This window comes from Mobula birostris, chromosome 10, assembly GCF_030028105.1.
Source record: "Mobula birostris isolate sMobBir1 chromosome 10, sMobBir1.hap1, whole genome shotgun sequence".
In the NCBI taxonomy this organism is placed as follows: Eukaryota; Metazoa; Chordata; class Chondrichthyes; order Myliobatiformes; family Myliobatidae; genus Mobula; species Mobula birostris.
The window spans coordinates 100,111,352-100,127,175 of NC_092379.1; the positions used below are offsets into that span (position 1 = coordinate 100,111,352).

Genomic DNA, 15,824 nt, shown 5'->3' on the forward strand with positions numbered 1-15,824 from the left:
CTAATTTGGAGTATTGTGTGCAATTTTCATCACCTACCTACAGGAAAGATGTAAGTAAGATTGAAAAAGTGCAGGGAAATTTACAAGGATGTTGCCAGGATTTAAGGACCTGAGTTATAGGGAAAGGCTATTCCCTAGTAAGTAGAAGATTGAGGGGAAATTTGATTGAGATACAAAATTATGAGGGGGAAGATAGGGGAATGAAAACAGTCTTTTTCCACTAAGGTTGGGTGAGACCACAACTGGAGGTCATGGGCTAAGGGTGAAAGGTGAAACATTTAAGGGAAACATGAGGAGGACCTTCTTTACCCAGAGGGTGGTGAGAGGGTGGAATGAGCTGCCAGTACAAGAGGTGGATGCAGCATTGATTTCAACATTTAAGAACATTTGGATAGGTACCTGGATCAGAAGGGTATGGAGGGCTATGCTCTGGGTGAAGGTTGATAATTCTAGGCAGATTAATGGTTTGGCTCAGACTAGATAGGCCGAAGCTGTGCTGTAGTGTTCTATGATTCTATGATTCTATTTGTGTCCTGAAAAATTTAATTAAAATCAGTGTTCCGCTGATTCTCCAACAATTCTAGGAATGAGGTGTGGAAATTGAGGGAGAGAGTTCTGGGAATGTGGAAGTGATGCAGATTGCTGGAACTTGGGCAACCTTCGAATCCCATGGGCATACAGGCAGAATCAAAATTAATGTGCACCCTCTTGATAATCCTACAATACACGAGGTTTTGGTGATGCAGGATTTCTTCAGTTCATCCAAGAGGGGTTCTTAAAATATTGTGTGGAAAGTCCAGCTACAGGAAATAACATATTGGACATAGTTTTGGGCGATCATTTTGGGAACAGTAACCCCAACTCATTATGTTTTAAGATAGATATGAGTAAGGACAAAATCAGATCTTTCGGGATCATACTAAATTGGTGGCGGACAAATTACAAGCGGATAAGACAGGAGCTAAGGGCATTGATAGGGAGCAGCTGCTCCTGGACAAGCTCATGTCTGATACACGGGAGTTGTTTAAAGACCACTGATCAAACTTCAGAATTGGCATGTTCTGGTAAAGAGCAGGAAAGTAATGTAAGGAAGCATTGGATGACCTAAGGTCTCATGAAATGTCCGTGGGGAGCAAGATCAAGAAGAATCCCGAGACATTTTATACTTACATTTAGGATAGGATAGGTCATCTCAAAGATGAAGGAGGGAATATGTGCTTGGAATCAGAGTTGGTGGTTGAGGTATTAAATGAATATTTTGTGTTGGTATTTACCAAGGTGGAGGTTTTGAAGCATGGTAAAGGCAGGCTAGTGCATGCTAATATGCTGAGACATTTTGAGATTAAGGAGGAGGCCATGCTGTGTTTTCTGAAAAGCATTAAAGTGGATAAATTGTCAGGACCCTATGGTATAGAAAGCAAGATATTGAACAAAGCAAATGAGGAGATTGTGGGGACTTCAACAAAGACTATTTTGTTCTCACTAGCAGTAGATGAGGTCCCAGAGGATTGGAGAGTTGAACCTTTGTTAAAAAAGGTAAAAGGGATAATGCAGGTAATTATAGGGCAGCAATCCTCATGTCAGAAAGATATTAGAGAGGATATGAGGGGTAGATTTATGCACATTTCAAAAGGCACAGCTGCTTAATGCACTTTGTATGGGGTAGCATGGGGCTTTGTGTGGGGCAGATCATGCCTTACAAACTTGACTGTGTTTTTTGACTAAGTGTTAAATGAGCTTATTGAGGGAAAGGCAGTGGAAGTTATCTTCAAGGATTTTAACAAGGCATTTGATAAGGTCCCTCCTGGTAGGTTGATTCAGAAGATTAAAATGTATTGAATACAGGGTAGACTGGATTCAGAACTGGTTTGCCCATTGAACATAGAGATTGGGGTGGAAGGCTGTTATTCTGGCTGGATATCTATGGCCAGTGATATTCTACAAGGATTGATGCTAGGACCTCTGCAGTTTGTGACATATATCAATGAATTGGATAAAAATGTAGATGGGTAATAAGTTTAGCAAATTTGTGGATGACAAAGATTGGTGGAATTGTAAAGGGCTATCAAAGAATACAGTAGATTATAGGTTAGTTATATATGTGGGCAGAAAAGTAGCAGATGGAGTTTAATCCAGGCAAGTTTAAGGTGCGGTACTTTGGGAGGACAAATGAAAGGAAAAAGTATACAATTAATGGTAGGCCCTCAATAGCATTGAAGTTCAGAGAGATCTTGGGATCCAAGTTCATTAATAGTGGCTATACAAGTGGATACAGTGGTAAAAAAATCTAAAAAAAAAGGCATATGACATGCTTGTCTTTATTAATAGGGGTGCTAAGAGCAAGAGTTAGGAAATTATGCTACACTTGTATAGAACATAAGTCAGACCGTACTTGGATTTCTGGTTGCCAGTTATCAAAGGATTTCGAGATTGTGGAAAGAGTGCAGAAGAGGGTCACCAGGATTCTGCCTGGATTTGGGGGTATAAGCTGAAAGGAAAGGCAGGAAAGAAACTGGGTTATTCTCCATAGATCTTTGGAGGCTGAAGATAGACAGAGACATTGATAGGATAGATGCTCAGAATCTTTGCCCAATGATAGATAGGTCAAATATCAGAGGATTCACTTTTAAGGTTAGAGAAGGGAAATGTAAAAGTGATATGAAGGCAAGTTTTTTTAAGTAGGGAGAGATAGGTCCCTGAAATGGGTTACCAAGGGTAGTAGTGGAAGCAGGCAGTTTGTTGGAGTTTAAGAGACTTTTAACTAGGTAGATGAATGTAGAGGGAATGGAAGTATATGGATAAAACACAGTACGAGAACGTTTAGCATAAATTGGCATTAAGATCAGAACAATATTACATGCAAAATAGTTTGTCAAGTGCGGTACTGTTCTATGTTCTATGTTCTATGTTCAAGATACGAACACTGCTTTACTAACAATGTTACCCAAGCAATATCAAAATCCTCATGCATTGTGAGTTATCGTCAGTGAGTTACTAAGTTAGTAAGCAGTTAATCTGTTTTCAGTGGTAACATCAGAGAAAGGAATTTTGGCCTGGACACTGTCAGTTGGCTGTTGGACTTTTATTTTTCTCAGCAAATAGTGTTGAAATTAATGCCATCATTACCTCTTGTCCATCTTCACCGACTGAGTCATGGGCACAGCTGGCAACCCTTGACAGCAACTCAAGCAATCGGAGCAGAGTGTCACAGTTACACGGTGGCAACAGGTAGATCAGCAGCTGGAGGATGGAGAGCTGCTTAATGTGGTTCATTGCTATAGCAGACAAAACAAGAAGAAACCATGGTTTACTTGGGTAGGAGAAACTGTTGTTGACATGCTATTAATCAAACAAGTAATACCAAACCTGGGTGTGCTTTAAATTCCTCCGTAACAAGCCTCATTGTCATTAATTTATTCTCCCATCTGCTGCTTGGAATTAATGAAATTTCCATCTGCGTCTTAATTGTTTTTCTTTTTGCAAGGGATGGACCAAGTCGTGAATGCACATTTATCACTTTTTGTCAGACTCATAGGTCAAATAAAATGTGGCTTACTTGTAGACTGCAATATTCCATCAATCATTCCAGCAAGGGATTAGCATTGACTAGATTGGCTATAAGATATGATTAGTTATCTACTTACAATTCCAGGAAAAATATTCACTGAAGATTTTTAAATCTTAAAAGGAAAAATATGTGAAATTTTAAAAAACAGAAAATTATGAAATCATTCTTAAGTTCAGCAGGCCCCAAAGAGTGAGTTAATTTTGGGCTGGATTTTCAGTTGCCTTGGATACTATTCCTCGCAGTATGGTCCTGAGCACAGACTTTCTCTGCAAGCTTGACTTCTAGATGATCAGTGAGGACCATTTCAGTAACACAAGAGATTCTGCAGATGCTGGAAGTCCAGAGGAGTGTACACAAAATGCTGGAGGAACTCAGCAAATTAAGAAGCACCCACGGAGGAATAAAGAGCTGGCGTTTCGGGCCAAGGTCCTTCATCAGTCCCAAAATGTCAGCTCTTAATTCCTTTCCACAGATACTGCCTGACTAGTTCAGGATCAGTAGAGATCTGACTGACTGTCATTAATGCACTTTATTAAAGATCTTTTTTGTTTGCTTCTATTTCAGGCTCTCTTCAGGTAACAAATGCATTTTATTTCATAAATGTCCATAAGCTGTATTTATCCGTGAGTTATTCTGTGTGCACATAATAAAGAACTTCAGTTCCCAGTGAGCAGTGCAGGCGGGGTAATGTTGGATGAATGGCTCACACACCCATTCTAGGAGGTCTGGAGTGTTCAGAGTAAAATGTGGTTGAGCTGAAGCCATTCTGTAAATCTGTAAATAAAAAAGTTCTAATATTTTTAGCCACGCAAGTTTGTCTTTGTAAAAGAACAAACATAACATGGTGTCAGAAGTTGGCATGAGGTCTAAATATGAAGCTTAACTGAATACCACGAGCAACTAAGAGATCCAACAGAGAGAACCCTGCTGGCACAAGAGTACGCTGTCTTGAAGTTCACCAGGAGAAGCAGGTGAGAGCCTAAAAATCTCCTCAATGGATAAACTATGTCCTCCTGTAGCTATGCAGTTTACCAGCAATCTGGCAGATAATTGGAAATGCTTCAAACAGTGAATCAATATATACTTAGTGGTAAGCTGAGCCTGTGGGATGGAGAAAAAGTCTTTCAACACATAATTAGTGAAGATGTTTGGACATCTACAATGGCTTCCTAATTGAAGAGACAGCCTTGAGATTGGACACTCTGATGACAAAATTCGAGGGGCATTTTGTCCCAAGTAAAAACATCATGTTTGAGAGATATAAGTTCTCCTCCTGTGACAAGAAACAAAGTGTGAGCTTTGACGAATACACAGCTGAGCTTCACACACACTGAGCAAGTCCTGTGAGTTTGGAGATTTACTAGACTCTCACTAGTCAGAGACAAAATAGTTTGTGGAGTCCCAGATAATGTTCTCAGAGAAAGATTGTTCCATGAAAAGATTCAACACTGGAAAAGGCTGTGGATATGTATAGGGCAGTGGAGACCACACGAGCACAAACCAAGGAGCTGCACAGAGCAGAAACAACAGTGCATGCTGTGAAAACAGAGGGGCAGAGCACAAGGCATTTCCCAAAACAACAGCATAGCAAAGAGGTGGGCTCAAAGAGCAAATGTGGAGGTAGGCACACACCAAAGATCTATCCTGCTTATGGAAGGTCCTGCAATAATTGTGGGAAGAGGAATCATTTTGCAAAGTGCTGCAAAGCTACCAAAAGATAGGTGCACACGGTTGCTGAGAAAATGGAGGAAGTCTTTGTAGATTCTCTGCAGAGTGCGTGTGCTGGTAAGACAGAACGGATTGTTTCCGTGACACTGAAAAAGACAGTAATTCCATTCGAGGTTGATACTGGAGCCCAGGTGAATCTGTTACCTGTGGATGATTACAAGACTCTCAAAGTAAAGAACTAGATTTACCCAGTGAAATTAAAAGTGACTTGTTATATTGGAGAGATCATTCCAGTAAAAGGGGGATGTAGAGTGACCTTCAAGCACAAGGGACAGCACTTAAAGGCACAGCTACTGATTGTTGAATAGCAAGTACAGCCAATATTAGGTATGACTGCATCAGAAAGGCTCAATCTGGTGGAAGAGTTTTCGTAGTAGCTTCTCAGATGAAAGGTAACACTCATTGAATAGTACATAACTGTCTTTTAGGGGCTCGTAAGCTTATCTGATATAACTCGAGAAACTTGTAACAGCATCCATGAGAGATCTTGAGGGGTTATGCATAGAAGCACAAGAACTCCACCTATACCAGCATGGCAGTCAAGATGCCAGTGCTAAACAGAGTGATCATAGTGAAAAAAGTGCCAGTGTTGCTTCCACATCATGCAGTTTTTGTTCAAAATCTGTCTCTCATCGACTTCTAGCAGAAAACTAGAAAACAAAAATATCTCCATGATCCTCTCCAAAGTTGAAGAGGAAAAATAAAAATGAAGATGGGGAGACCACACAGACCCAAAGGTCAGAACAGCAGCAACAGTTCAACACAAACCAACAGGAAGAGTTGCTACCTATGATATGCAGCCAACAGAATGAACTCTGTGAATTGAAATGGAATTAGTTGGAACGTGTGCAAAGACTCACTGATCATATGGACGTAGTCGAGGGCTCCATTATAAGGCATGTGGAGTGAATTATGGCCACACAGCAAGAAAAAGAACAGAAACTGACAACAGCAAATAATAGCTATAAATCTGTGGGAACAAGTAGCAGACTGAAAGAAATCATTAATCCACCACAGAGATGAATTGAAAGTGGTTGTGTGAATAAGAGACTATATTTGCTCATTTCAATTGAAGTGAATGTAAATGCAGTATCTTTGTTGGAAAGATTATTGTGCCTGCAGGTTTATGAGGACATACTATTGTGCTTGCTTTCTTTAAAGGGGAAGATGTGTTATTATGTGTGTACATAACAAAGAACATCAGCTCCCAGTGTGCTATCCGAGTGGTTCACCCAGGACAGGAGTGACGTTGGTGAATGGGTCCCACACAAGCTCTTGGTGGGCTGGCTAAGATGTGCTTGAGCTGGAGCCATTCTGTAAATCTTTAAATAAAATATTTCTAACATTTCTACCTATGCAAGTTTGTCTTTGTTAAAGAAGAAACTTAACAATCCGTAAGTCAGACAATATGTAAAAATTACTCGAAATGGCATCCGTATCTTCTCTGTATTGTAACAAATAACATCTAAAGCACACAACATGAGAAATGGTTACTAAAATTGGAGAGAGGGAAACTGGTTCTATTGTTTATAGGGTTGAAAATTTGTACGTACATTGGCTATTTGAATTTAATAATTCTGGGAGTGTGTTAATATGTGGAGAATTCCAAATGTCAATGTTCATAACCCTAGGAAGGTCTGGTACTTTTGTTATGAAAAGATTTTTGAAGTTAAAAACATGATTCATTCTATTCCTGATGCCAAAAAATATAATTCTTCCAAATCCAATGCAAAGGCTTGTCTAATTGAATTTTCAATATGCTAAAACCCACATACATTTGTTGATTTGGTTTCAGAATGCAACTCATTGACATTTCTTCAGAAGGTGTTAAACCCCAAGATTTAATTTAAGTGTAACAATGAACCTGATTTTGGTCATGCTGTATATCGTATAGTGTTAATGGGCAAAGCTGAGGAAGCAATCATGTCAGACTTAGGTTTAAATATTAGGAATTCATACCCTGAACAAACAGTTTCACACAATAAAAAGGGAGGTGGATGGATTCAGGTTGGATGGATAGGAAAGTGGAAGTATAGAGAGTAGATGGGAAAAGGACGCATTCTATGGTAGGGGAGTGTAGAACCAGAGGGCACAGCCGCAGAATAGAGGGATATCCATTTAGAATGGAGATGAGGAGGAATTTCTTTAGCCAGAAGGTGGAGAATCTATGGAATTCTTTGGAACAGGCAGCTGTGTAGGCCAGGCCATTGGGTATATTTAAGATGGAGGTTGATAGTTTGTTGATTAGTCAGGGTGTGAAAAATTACAGGGAAAAGGCAGGAGAGAGAAATGGATCAACTATGATGAAATGGTGGAGCAGACTTGATGTGATGAATGGCCTAATTCTGCTCAAAAACAGCTTTTTTTCAAGTCAAGGCTTCGTGTTCGCGTCCTGTCCAGGAGTTGCCTCGTCCTGTCCTGTAGCCTCGCCTAGTCCTGTCTCCCAAGACCACATCATGTCTTAGCCTAGTTCCGGAGTCCGAGCCCGAGTCAAGACCCAGGTTCTGGGTTCTTGTCCAGTCTCTGGCTCGGAGTCTGAACCAAAGCCTCATCATGTCCTCGCCTCGAAGAACCCAAGCCTCGTCATGTCCTCACTTAGTTCCAGTGTCCGAGCCCGAGTCAAGACTCAGGTTCTGGGTCCTTGTCCCGTCTCCAGCTCGGAGTCCAAGTCCAGGCTCCTAGTTCCCTGTTGTTTGTCCTGGTCCCACTTGCCTAGCCAGTGTCCTAGCCCAAGTCTGTGTTCTTGTCCCAGCTCTCTAGTCAAGTCCTGTTCCTAGTACTTCAGTGTCTGTGTCTTGCATTTGGGTCCGCCACCAATGCACCCTTCCACCCCCGTATGACAAGTAGAGCCAGCCAGGGGGTGAATGAAAAATTGAAGGCATCTATTTTTCTACATGTGACTGGCGAAGATGCTTTGGACATCTATAACAGCTTTCAAATTGATGAGACAGCTTGATATTGGACTCTCTGATGACAAAATTTGAGGAGAATTTTGTCCCAAATAAAAACATTACATCTGAAAGATGTAAGTTCTTTTCCTATGACCAGAAGCAAGGTATTAGCTATGACCAACTGAGCTTCACAGACTGAGTCCTGTGAGTTTGGAGATTTGAGAGACTCACTAGTTAGAGATAAAGTAGCTTGCGGAGCTTCAAATAATGGGCTCAGAGAAAGATAGCTCTGTGAAAAAGTTTTAATGCTGGAAAGAGCTGTGGGTATGCGAAGGGCAGCAGAGATCACATGATCACAAGCTAAGGAGCTACATTAGGAGACACAAAAGTGTCTGCTGTGAGTGAATGACAGTTAAAACGTTAGAATCCCAAAACCACCCCCACTTTCCCTCCCATACACAAGCAGCAGATTCTAGAAAGAGAATACTGCCAATATTAGGTCTGAGTGCATGTGAAAAGCTCAAACTGGTGGAAAGAATTTTCATAGTGACTACACAGACCAAAAATATCCATCCAACACTGATGGAAGAGTTTGCAGATGTCTTTGAGGGGCTTGGATGTATACCTAATATAACCTGAGAAACTCGTAACAGCATCCATGAGAGCTTCAGAGAGGTTATGAGGCACAAGAGCACCGCTTTCCATAGACATACAAACCAGCTACACCAACACGACAGTCAGGACGTCAGTGCTAAACATAATGAGCATGATGAAGGCATCACCAGTGTTGCTTCCACATCGTGCAGCTGCGGTTCAAAATCTGTGTCTCATCAACTTCCAGTTCAAGACTGGAAATAAAAAATATACCTAAGATCTTCTCCAAAGTTGAAAAGGATGGGAAGATCACACAGACCTCAAGGTCAGGACAGTAGCACCAGTTCAAAACAAACCAACAGGAATCTATGCTATGCAGCCAACAAAAGGAGCTCTGTGAATTGAGATTCACTCAGCTGGACTTGTGCAAAGACTCACTGATCACATGGATGTAGTCCAGGGCTCCATTATGAAGCACATGGAGTGAATTATGGTCACACAGCAAGAACAAGAACAGAAACGAATAGATCGGATCTTTGCAGGACAATGTGAAAGAAATAAACTAGTATTAACACAGCAAGTGACAGCAATACATCTGTGGAAACAAATGGCAGACCAAAGGGATCATTAAACCACCATAGAGATTAATTGAAAGAAGCAGAATGAATAAGGGACTGTATTTGCTAATTATAATTGAAGTTAATGTAAATGCATTATCTTTCTTGGAAAGTATTATTGTTTCTTGCGGGCTTATGAGGACATATTATTGTATTAGATTTTTCTTTGAAGGGGGAAGATGTGTTATCATGTGTGTACATTATAAAGAACTTCAATTCCCAGTGTGCAATGTGGGTTGTAAATAAATATGTACTAGCATTTTAGTGGAGAAAGCCAGGGACAGACAACATAGTATGGGAATGGGAAGGGAGGTTGAAATAGCTTGTGACTGTGAGCTCAGAATGGCACTTTGGACAGAATACATGTGCTCCAATATCCAGTTGCAGAGTTTGCATCTTGTCTTGCTGGTGTAAAGGAGGCCACATCAGAGGGACTGAATGCATTAGATGAGGTCGGAGGAAGTGCATGTGAATCTTTTCTTGATCTGGACAGGCCATAGGAAGTCATAGATGGAGTGGTCCATGCAGAAAGGAGAAAAACAGTGGAGAGAGGAAGACATTACTAATGGTGGGGGTCTTCGTTGCAGCAGGCAGGGATGTATGGGATAGGTAGCTGGTTTGGTGAAATGCAAGCACCAAGGAAACTCCATCTCTGTTCTATCTGGGGGGAGGGTGTGAGAGTAGGAATCTAGACCTAGGGAAGGGTCATAAGAACCAGAAACCTAACTAGTCCAATCACATTACTTTGCAGCAAGTGGCTTACTTTTTATTTACTCCTCCAATACCTTTCACCTGTGTTGGAATTTTCTCTGTTTGTTTGTAAGGCAGAGAAGCTTGGCACTACCTTGACTAAAGCAAAGTATTAACTGATAACTTCTCCAGCAACTCAAGATATTTGCCTCCTCTAGCACTAGTGCACAGTGGCTGCAGAATACACCTTCTGGATGAAACACTGTGATTTCTTCAATAGAACTTTCCAATTTAGAAAGACAATGGCAGTGTGCTCATGGGATTCCTATCATCTCTAAGTCACACACTATGCTGACCTGTAAAACATCGCTGTTTCTTCACCATAACTGAATTAAAATTCTGCAATGCCTTCTTAATAAACTGCTGGATTCCTCCACAGGAGTGCTTTGCTTCAAGAAACTGATTGGCACAGCTTCTCAACAGCAATAATACTAGGAAATCTGTGAATACTTTGCATGCAACACCTCATTTCATGAGAATGTAAATGAAATCAGATGATAATAGGTCTGTACTTACACATTGTTTTGATGAAGGCTGTATAGAGTTCTCTGGGAAGAAGTGGGTCTGGCATGTCTCTCAGGAACTCTTTGAGTAACGCTGCTATATCATGGACACTATGCTCTTCATCCAAAACCACTTCCAGTCCTTGATCAAAATCATCTCGCAGCTGAAAAAACATCAATGTGTAGCTGTATCATATTATGGTATAATTTCTTTGACAAATCTTTTGTCTCAAAAAAAACCCAAAAAGCTGATTGCTAACAGTCAGTTCTTTCACCAGAAATTTTTAGATTCCTACACTGCATCATATTTGAATTCCATTGTGTTTCATTTAAAAAAGAACTCTAAATTCTTTCATTAAAATCTACTCTCCATTATGGATGGCAATGTCAAGCATTTCAAAACGAAGTTCAAGTGAAACCTACTCCGGCAAATTAACGCTAGCTGCTTACAGAAAAGATGTTGCAACTGAAATTACAATCATTCCGAGTCCTACCTTCATCCAATGTTCCACACAAGACTAACAGGACAGGGATAACAAACTGGAGCTTGGCTAAGTTGCTCTCTCACTACTCTGCCAATGGAACAGCTGAATCAACGACCGGAGCAAGGACCAGGATCATCACACCAACACATCTTCTTTCTTTCACCAAGAGTCAGCTTCTTACATCTTTGACCACAGGACTCCATTGTTCTACGTCATCACTACTATTGTTTACATAGCAGAGGTAAATCTGTGGCAGATTATTATGATTTTCCACACATTTCAGGCATTCGTTTAAATAATCCTGACTTACTTTGGACTTATATTGACTTACTCTGATTCACTTTATATCATGATATTTAGATTCTGCTACTGTTGTGAAGCACCACCCATGTATTATGACCAGACACATATTTAGAATGAGAAGATGCTGCAACAGTGGCACCGATTTTTGCCAATAACATTAAGAATGCAGTCATATGAACTTAATGGTACAATATGCATATGTTTAACATGCCACTTTAAAAGGGGGCAACATTTAAAGTTTTACTTCCTTATACTGTTCATGATGAGGATTCCATCATTCTTCCTGGAGCCCCGTCTGCCTAAGGTTTTAGTTCATACAGGCAATGAAAATTATAGGAAGAGGTAGGAGTTATTATGCTGCCTGGATAATATGCAACTCATTTAACAGTTAAACATTGTCTGAACCATGCACTATAAACTGAGCATTGAAAAAACGTATCTTATCCAGCCACTTAGAAACAGAGCCACAAAAAGGATTTCTGAGCTTCAAAGTCTCAGTTTTGAGAGAACATTTACGAAATTTGAGCTCCTCATTCCTGAAACTGCTATCTGTCTGGCGCAACAGGGCACAATTACACAAGACTGGTTGGTGTAGAAAACGTTCATCTGGAAAATTATTTCAAAATAAAATTGCAAAAGAACTTATCAGACTATAGGCTCAAACTCATTAAAGGCAAGTTCAGGAAATTACACTGCATGTGATATTAATCAATGCAAGGAGTGATTTTTGGATGGAACTGAAAATTTTGGAATTACTTAATGTCCATTTAAAGGGAATGGACTGTCAAATGTCCCAGGTGGATGAGCTAGGATTACTGCAACCACTTGGAAATCTTCTGAACAGCTGTCTTTCCACGTGGTAAAAAGGGTTGATGTGATGAGCCTTTGTAGCACTTAGGCTCTGGGCTCTTTATCATTTGGTGGGAATTCTTCTCTTAGTCTGGCTTCTTTCAATAGAGAAAATCATTGTTGTGTTATCCCCATAAATAAAGTGCTTGCCTCTTGCTTAATTATTAAATATCCTCATCATTCGTGATTCTCTTGTGATAGCAGCATATGAGCAGAATCACTAATTTTCTCTATTACGTGTAAAGCATACATGGGTAACAGGAGATCATACAGATTCACTTAAAATAAAATAATTTGTTCTAACCACAAAGCCAGCTTATGTTATCTGGCATTCATTTCAGTTCAATAGGTTTTATAGCTGTTATTTAACTTTACCTGTCGAACTCTTTTTTTAGAACTTCCAACTCGAAAAATACCAACTGTCTGAAGACCTGAAAAATAACCAAGTGTCTTTCAAAAAGAGCATCACTCATGTCAAGTTATGAGAATCCAGTATTTATTATGACTATTACAAAATATAACCTGTTTCCTCCTCTTTACTGCTGTAAGTTGGCTAGTGGCTTTCAAAGGCACTCTCCGAGCTCAGGAAAATAGAATATTTAATTCAACCATTTTGGAGTGATTATTTTGGGTGTGGTTCTGAATACTTGTACATTGAAACATGCTGCAATTGAAATCCGACATGGCACTTCGAATCAAAATCATAAACTCATAGAAAAATGCAACACAGAGGCAGGATCTTCGACTTACTGAATCCACAATGAACAACAGCAATCCATTCAGACTAATCTTAAATTAATCCCATTTATTTATTCTCCTTCCACTTTCTACCACTCGCCTACACATAAGCAGAAATTTGCAGTGGCCAGTTAATTAACTAATCCTGAAGCAGAAGAATCTGTTTTCACTCTATAAAGGCTGGGTAGAAGCTTTGGCTTTTTAAATCAAACCATATGTTTGCTCCAGTTACTCTGCGTTTCCAGGTTATAATTTCCTCAGATTCCCACTGCATCAACAGTAAAAGTGCAGCAAGTAAATTTAGTCCAAAAATCATAATGAAATTCTAAGAATCTGAATAACAATACAAATGGGACTAGATTAGCAATTAATAGCAAAGGAAGGAGAAGGGGTAATGGTATCAATTAAAGAGAATAACACTTTGTGGGAAGCTACGAGATGAAATGGTGTAAACAGAATTACTCCAAGCTAAGGTGCTTTATAACATAGAGTCAGTTGCATTCATGAGGTATCCCAAATGCTGGGGAGGAAACCAAGGTTGGTAATCATTGCTACAGTAAATTGAAGAGGTAAAATTTCAAGTGTCGGCCAATTTAATTATCCAATATAGCTTAGAGTAAGGAGATAGAAGGGCATTAAGAAGTGGCTTCTCTGAATCAATATTGTTTTTGATTCAGTTTAATCTAAACCACGACTATTTCTTAACCAAGCTCTGTGTAATTAAGTGAAAACAACCAAAGGGTAGTAGAATGTTTAGAAAATACTAGGAAATTTTTAGACAATATATAAACAGGTTCTCTATAGAAACAGAATAGAGAAAAGAGAAAATAGGTCATGGCATTTTACTAGTGTAAAAAAAAGCACAAATCAAAGTGAGATAAATAGTACCTTGGCCAGATTAAATGGAAGAAAATTTTGTTAAATAAAACCATTAGTTAGCAATGAAAATATGTAAAGGGGAAATGGAAAGACTATAAATCAATCATTCCATTGAGAAAAGATGGGAGAGATTCAGTGGCTGAGTCCCAAAGCTTGAACAGCAAGACTAAAACAGAATTTGGCTCAGAGAGTTGATAAAAGATTATGAAAAGCACTATCGAAAGGAAAATTAACAGAAAGATCTGCAAGCTGAAGAATAAGGGTAAAAGTAATTCAACATCAAACACCAAATTTTTACAGGTGTCTTGGTTGTTTCATATATTCCCTATGTGCCTTAGATATTGGTCTGTTTCAATGATGATAGGAGCCTTAGTAAGAGGTCAGACCCATTTTGTTCAGGAACATGGAAGAGTACACCCCGTGGACAGCCACAGTGGACAACGTCACTGTTTTCCCATTTTACAGCTCTTTGCTCGCTCTTTTAGGAAATCTGGATTCTTTTATAGCTTCTTTATGTCCTTTTCACAATTTGCCCTGCAACCCCATCGTCGTGTCACAGGCAAGTTCAACCTCGAAACCTTTATTTACTTTGTCCAGGTTCCAATAAATAAGTAATCATTACAATCAGATACATGTATTGGGTAAAGTGAAAGGCCCGGAAGCAACTTGTTTAGGATTACTTAGTACAAAGATTATGGTTACAGGAGGCAATTTTGCCTACTGAAGCTGTGTTGCTTCCAGGATCCCAGGTTACGTACTGAAGTCCTCAGAACTCTGGATGGTCATGGCTGCACTCACAGCCTGTCCCTTACTGTTGGAAGACAATTCCAACAGCCTTACATCTGGAACAAGTTTTAAAACCCCATTGATTTTAATGGAGATTTTGTTTCTTAAGATTCATAGAAGATGTTATACTTTGCTTTAATTTAATATTGTTGATTATTTATAACTGGAGTTCTGTGTTTATAGTTTATATTTTTATTTAAGATGTTCTTGCCTTTTAAATGTTTGTCTTATTTCAATTTTAATAGCTTTTAACAGTAAATAAAAACTGTTGAAATCAGTTCCAAACGGAAAAGTCCTACTTGTAACTTTGGCAGCTGTCGCAAGCTGTCCAAGCTATTCCAGTGACTGACCATCTTATCTATACCAACAGGGGCACTGTCATCACTAAGGATTTACTTATAGATTCTGGGAAGAAAGCCAGCAAAGTTGGCTCTGCATCTAGCCAAGTAGGCATGGGGGAGCTGTGGGTAGCTAATCTGGACAAGCAGACAAACCTGCAGGATCTGGCCTCATGTAATCAAAAAATAGTTAGAGCAGACGACAGAAAACAACAGCCTTTGGAGAGTGGTCAGGATGTGGAAATCTCTGCCAAAAGCTGCTGTAGCAGAATTCTCATGTATATTTATAAGAGGTTAAAAATAGTTGCATGATAAAAGAAATACTAAATGGCAGGGAATCATGCAAGAGAATAATGGCTCAACGACATATTATGAGTTATTCACTGCTCAGAACACATATCAGAGGGTGACCCTTTCTGTTAATACAGTACAGAGAGATAAGAGACAAATACCCATGTGGGCAGGTATACTGTCAGGTACATAGCTCAGCGGCAAATTTATATATATTCTAAAATGTCTCTAATAACGCATAAAAACTGATCAATATTTTGTTTGTTCTTATGGAACAAACATTAAAAAATCCTATAAATGGGGTAGAACAACAAGTCCAGAGGGAATAAAGAACATAGAACATAGAAGAGTACAACATAGGACCCGCCTCTTCATCACAAAATATTGTGCCAAACCAAATAAATTAGTAATCAAACGCCTAACTAAACTAATTTCTTCTGCCTACACAATGTCCATTCCTTCCATTTCCCACACATTCATGTGCCTATCTAAAGATCTCCTAAG

At 39.5% G+C, this 15,824-nt stretch overlaps 1 protein-coding gene across 6 annotated transcripts in view; it reads right to left on the reverse strand.

The window, feature by feature from the left end:
- Window positions 1–15,824, reverse strand: part of LOC140204204 (rho GTPase-activating protein 6-like) — a 161,366-nt gene that overhangs the window by 42,655 nt on the left and 102,887 nt on the right. For all 6 annotated transcript variants that reach the window (XR_011887557.1, XM_072270702.1, XM_072270700.1 and 3 more), the window contains 3 exons: window positions 12,664–12,719; window positions 10,665–10,815; window positions 3,127–3,275 (listed from right to left, as the gene is read on the reverse strand). Coding sequence is in view for 5 of the 6 variants with exons in the window: in XM_072270702.1 (XP_072126803.1) it covers window positions 3,127–3,275; window positions 10,665–10,815; window positions 12,664–12,719 (356 nt within the window). In the remaining variant the exon portion in view is untranslated. The remainder of the gene's footprint in view (window positions 1–3,126; window positions 3,276–10,664; window positions 10,816–12,663; window positions 12,720–15,824) is intronic.